This window comes from Hemibagrus wyckioides, linkage group LG01, assembly GCF_019097595.1.
Source record: "Hemibagrus wyckioides isolate EC202008001 linkage group LG01, SWU_Hwy_1.0, whole genome shotgun sequence".
Taxonomy (NCBI): domain Eukaryota; kingdom Metazoa; phylum Chordata; class Actinopteri; order Siluriformes; family Bagridae; genus Hemibagrus; species Hemibagrus wyckioides.
Genome location: NC_080710.1, coordinates 29505999 through 29511738, shown reverse-complemented (window position 1 = coordinate 29511738; position 5740 = coordinate 29505999). Strand labels below are relative to the sequence as shown.

At 38.6% G+C, this 5740-nt stretch overlaps 1 protein-coding gene across 1 annotated transcript; it reads left to right on the top strand.

Moving 5' to 3' along the window:
- The first annotated feature begins 1278 nt into the window (after positions 1–1278).
- On the top strand, positions 1279–5181 carry zic1 (zic family member 1 (odd-paired homolog, Drosophila)). Its single transcript, XM_058416787.1, has 3 exons — positions 1279–2958; positions 3528–3691; positions 4269–5181. The coding sequence occupies exons 1-3, from the start codon at positions 1956–1958 to the stop codon at positions 4464–4466; spliced, it is 1365 nt and encodes a 454-aa protein (XP_058272770.1). The 5' UTR covers positions 1279–1955; the 3' UTR covers positions 4467–5181.
- The last annotated feature ends 559 nt before the right edge of the window (positions 5182–5740 follow it).

The following is a 5740-nucleotide window of genomic DNA, read 5'->3' as shown; positions in this document are numbered from 1 at the left end:
GAGTGTGGATTACGAAAGTGAATAAAATAACTAAAAAAAAAGAGAAAACAGACTGTAGAATGTTAAAAGGTGTATAATCTGATTTAAAAGATTTCAACAACAAAACAAGTTTCATTAATTAATTTATTTCGTGTGCTCTTGATTTTTTTTATTATTATTATTATTTATCAGGAAGAAATGTTAATAATAGCCTATGGCATTATTTTTGGACACGCGTCTCAGTGTGAAAAGTGCTGTTAATCAACCGTCTGGGAGAATTCTGGAGTTTTAGTAAAACAAAGGGATTTTTTTCTCTTATCATTTCATTAGTTCCCAGTATAAAATACGAGCCCATATTTTTTCAACTAACAACAAAACCCACATGCAATTATATGCAACATGTTTTTTTTCTTCTTCTGATAATGGCCTGCTCTGACGTCATTTCCAGCAGCCAAACCCCTTGACCGTTTGGCGCTCAGTAACTTTGGCCTTTGCCTTACCGTGTTCCACCTGTTGAAGAGACACTATCCATATTTCTTTCTAAAAGCACACTCAAACAAAAATTTCATTTCTGGAGCACTCTCTCTCTCTCTCTCTCTCTCTCTCTCTCTCTCTCTCTCTCTCTCTCTCTCTCTCTCTCTGGAATGAGGTGGAAAATGTACGGAACAGAGCTGCAGTCCGGATTTGATTTTCATGGCTCGTATGGCTTTGAACTGCAGCCGCGCAGAGTTTCCTGCAGTGAGAGTACCGCAAATCCCACTTGATAACTTCGACAAGCCACAACTTCTTTTTTTTTTCCACGCAACGACCCAATATTGGAGTTTTGCTGTACTAGACTAAAGCACAGGCAGATATTTTATGAAAGTTGTTTTCATGCCAGTAGAGGAGTGACCGCGTTTAAACATGCCTATAAAATACCAATAAAGACAAAAAATATCTTATAAATAAATGTTTGTTTAAAAAAATGACAGTATGTCTGAATAGTGTCCTGTGATTGTGTAGCTTATGTTTTTAATGCAAAACGGAATTTGAAGTGGTGCACAGTCCTGAACGTAACTCAACATCATAACACTATAAACTGATTTTATGGGAAACATCTGACTTTGTTAAAGAGCTAGTGGGCATTGTCTTAATTTCTCTTTTTGCAGTAAAATAATATATTTTCTGGGGCTAAGATTACACAGACCAGCTGTAATAATAATAATAATAATAATAATAATAATAATAATAATAATAATAATAATGTTTTTGTTTACTCTTTGTTTACATGGCCTGCAGATTTTGTATAAGCAAGAATCTTAGGGAAAAAAAATTAAACTCGCACTATAGGCTTGAGCATCCCCCAAAAACTATGACTTCTTTTTTTTCATGAATTTCATGGTGAAATCAACAGTCAGTCTGCCTCCTCACTATATACAATATACCGCAGATTGATGATGTAAACCGACCAATCGCGCCGGCGCTGAGGAAGCTCGCTCTGTTATTTGGTAAAGGTGAATGTTAGTAAAAGGAGGGGTAGGTGAAAAGAAGCTTACGCTCACCAATGACCGGCCACGCACGGGGGTCACGTGCTGCCCCCAGCTCCCTTCCCCTCCCCTCCCCATTCATCAGGGGTGGACTGTGTGTTGTCTTTTCAATTCATTTATCTGCAGGAATGATTGCGACTATCAGTCCGAAGCAGCTCGACTCGCGGAGGAGGAGGTGAAAAGTTGGGGAAGAAGATAAACCTGCAGAAAGGACAGAGACAACAATAATCGCGCGTGATTTTTGCACGCGCGCATCGTCGGATGAGCTGGACTTGGGGGGAAATATTTTCCCTCTCCACTTAAAAAAAGTAAATAGAAGTAAACAGGAGACTGGAGTTTGCTTGTGTTGCATTAAGTCAGAGAGAAATAACCCCAGCAGAGACAGTTGTTATAGAGTTGCTGTTGACTTGTGCGTGATTTCTCTCGGTCTGCTCCTGTTGCGGGCTAAAGATGCTCTTGGACGCGGGAGCACAGTATCCGGCGATCGGAGTGACTACTTTCGGTTCCTCCAGACATCACTCAGCGGGCGAAGTGGCGGACCGAGAAGTGGCTTTGGGGATCAATCCGTTCGCAGACGGCATGGGCGCGTTCAAAATCAACCACGGCTCGCATGAGCTCGGCTCCGCCGGCCAGGCAGCGTTCTCCTCGCAGGCACCCGCCGGGTACGCGGCCGCGGCCGCCCTGGGACACCACCACCATCACCATCACCACGCGACCCACGTTGGTTCGTACTCCACGGCGGCAGCTGCGGCGTTCAATTCCACGCGGGACTTTCTCTTCCGGAACCGGGGATTCGGAGACGCGACAGGCGCGCAACACAGCCTCTTCGCCTCTGCCGCCGGAAGCTTTGCGGGGCCGCACGGGCACTCGGACGCCGCCGGGCACCTGCTCTTCCCAGGACTGCACGAGCAAGCAGCGACGCACGCATCCGCCTCAAGTGTGGTGAACGGTCAGATGCGTCTGGGTTTTTCCGGCGACGTGTATGGTCGTGCTGAGCAGTACGGCCACGTGGCGAGCCCCAGGTCCGATCCACACTATGCCTCAACGCAGCTACACGGTTACGGCCCCGTGAACATGAACATGGCTGCACATCACGGTGCCGGTGCCTTCTTCCGTTACATGAGGCAACCGATCAAGCAAGAGCTCATCTGTAAATGGATCGAACCGGAGCAGCTCAGCAACCCGAAAAAGTCCTGCAACAAAACTTTCAGCACCATGCACGAGCTCGTCACTCACCTGACCGTGGAGCATGTCGGCGGACCCGAGCAGTCAAATCATATCTGTTTTTGGGAAGAATGCTCACGGGAAGGAAAACCGTTCAAGGCCAAATATAAGCTCGTCAACCATATCAGAGTGCACACCGGAGAGAAACCGTTTCCGTGTCCGTTTCCTGGCTGTGGCAAAGTGTTTGCTCGATCAGAAAATCTGAAAATTCACAAAAGGACGCATACAGGTAATATATATATATATATATTTATTTTGTTATTATTATTATTATTATTATTATTATTATTATTATTATTATTATACGTCATTATTGAATCTGAGTAGCAAACATGCAAATATATAATAATAATAATAATAATAATAATAATAATAATAATAATAATAATAATAATAATAATAATAATAATAATAATATGATATGCTGGTTATATATTACTTTTGAATTATTTGTAGCTGATTTTTTTTTACATGAGTTCATTAGAAGTCTAGAGTTTAATTTAATTAACTATTAATTTAGGGAAATTACAAATGTGTTACCATTATGAGAGGTGTTGTCTTAAATATTACGGATTTAAATTTTAAATTTTGTATTCAATTGTAAAGTCGCAAAAAAAATGAGAAGGCTTATATTTACTTCTTACTGTAAAATTACTTGCAGCATTTAATAGCATGGAGTCGCTTTGAATTGTTTGCCTTTAATGATGCAGACTAAAATACTGTTACTGAGTAAAATACTAAACTGACTGTATTTTTGTTTTGTTTTGTTTTTCTATTTATTTCGCTTTTGTGCTGTAGGTGAAAAACCTTTTAAGTGTGAGTTTGACGGCTGTGACAGGCGGTTTGCTAACAGCAGCGACCGAAAGAAACACATGCACGTCCACACGTCAGATAAACCATATCTCTGCAAAATGTGCGACAAATCATACACACATCCCAGCTCCCTCCGGAAACACATGAAGGTATGTAAAAACTATAACGAGAAATGCATGTATTTTTTTTTAAATGTATTTTCCCTACTGTTTTTTTTTCCCGCTATATATTTTTTCTTTCTTTTTTTGGAGTCTTATTTGCAGTGAGAGAGTGTTTTAGTAAGAGAGAGAGAGAGAGAGAGATAGAGAGAAAGAGATTCGTTGGAGTCGTTCTGCAGAGTGAAGTGTTAGGAAAACGTTGCAAAGATTTGATATTAGAACAAATTAGGCTTGCACCTTAGTTCCCGTTAATTCTTATGTCTGATGCGTAATAAAATGAGAAGAGAAAAAAAAGAAACAAAATGAAAATATACAACAGTGGTGTATAATTTTATACTTTAAAATCCCCCTAATTCTCAAAGACACTTGATATAGATTTCGCTTGTATTTATTTATTTATTTATTTATTTATTTATTTATCGTCACACCATAATCCCATTATAAAGTATCGTCTCACTACCATGAAGTTTGTCCTGAACGTCAGTTTCTTTAAAAAAAAATAATGAATTTAATCATTTGACTTTATCATATGTTTGTATTTATAAATGCCTTGTGTTTTTAATTTCAGGTTCACGAGTCGTCGTCTCAGGGCTCACAGCCGTCTCCAGCAGCCAGCTCGGGCTACGAGTCCTCCACTCCTCCTACCATCGTCTCTCCATCCACAGAGAACCAGGGCAGCAGCTCCATATCGCCTTCAGCCTCCTCCACCGTTCACCACACCACCACCTCCACCCTGGCCTCAAATTTTAACGAATGGTACGTGTAAATATTTTCAACAGCAGCAACAACAAAATAAAAAAAAAAAGACTGCAGATTTTAAGACTGCTTGGAAATGAAAACAATCAGCCTGTTTGCAAGGACTCTTAGAGGAAGAGAGAGAAATAAAATGGAGAACCCCCGATTGTTTTCTGGCTATATAGCAGAAAGAAATGAGTGCATGGACGCGGTGCGAGGCCGTCAACAATAGACTAAAACGTCTTTCCTTAATATACATATATTTTTTAATTTTCATTTCATTTTTTTCCCTTTTTTAATTTTTTTATTCTTTTTCTTTTTTTTTGGGAGAGACTGCTCACCACCGGGGATCAGTTGCATGCTACAAGCAGGTTCACAAAAACCCTGCCTTTTTTTGTACATAAAGATTTACCTAGTTTAAAATGTAATATTTTTATTTTGTAAATAGTCATAATACAGTTTAAGGGAATTTGTGAAAAAAATGTGGTCCCTAGATATATGGAAAAATGAGATGGCTTTACGAATATTGCGATGATTTAGTCTTGACTGAAAATGGAGAATGTTATAGTTAATGTGTACCAAATGTGAATTACTCAGTATTATACCGTCTACACGTTTACCTAACCGACTATTAGTATTAATGTGCTTTTGTATCCAGTGCAACATTTCGTCTAAAGTCCAGTCTGAGTAGCACAATTGTTGTTATTTAATGTCATGTCGATAAATTGTGTAGTGAAAGCCTGAAACGTGTCAATCTTGTTTATGTATAAGTGATATAAAAAATATAAACAAAACAAACAAAAAAAAAAACCTGTCTATTGCAATGCCACTTTGCAGGAAATGATGACCTGTATTACGGTTCAGTTTTCCATATTTATCCGCATGTAAAGGATCCGGTAACTCATGTTATAGACATATAGGCCTTATCGGTATTTATGAAGAAATGCGTTTGGTAGGGTATGTAAAATTTAGTTTTCCAAATAATGTTTGGTTACAATTTCGTACAATATTAAAGAATTAAACGTACAACATTCAATATGCCTTCAATATTTTTTTTTTGTTTTCTCAAACATGTGCACTTAAAAAGAAACCATAAGCCTTATTGAAATGATAAATTAATAAATAATATTTTCTTAAAGCATTTTCAACTTTACAAAACAGAAAGTTGTTGTTACTATTATTAATATTATTATTATTATTATAGTGTTTTTTTTATTATGAAATTGAAACAGGAGCTAAAAACGATTTGTCGCTTATCTTAAATATTGTGAAATAGCGATGTAAATGTGAAACAACAATTTAACC

Bases quoted from the DNA above. Each gene is read 5' to 3' on its own strand.
- zic1 (XM_058416787.1), top strand. From the start codon at position 1,956: ATGCTCTTGGACGCGGGAGCACAGTATCCGGCGATCGGAGTGACTACT. The intron at 2,959-3,527 runs GTAATATATATA...TTTGTGCTGTAG, and splicing joins TCACAAAAGGACGCATACAG to GTGAAAAACCTTTTAAGTGT. The intron at 3,692-4,268 runs GTATGTAAAAAC...TTTTAATTTCAG, and splicing joins CCCTCCGGAAACACATGAAG to GTTCACGAGTCGTCGTCTCA.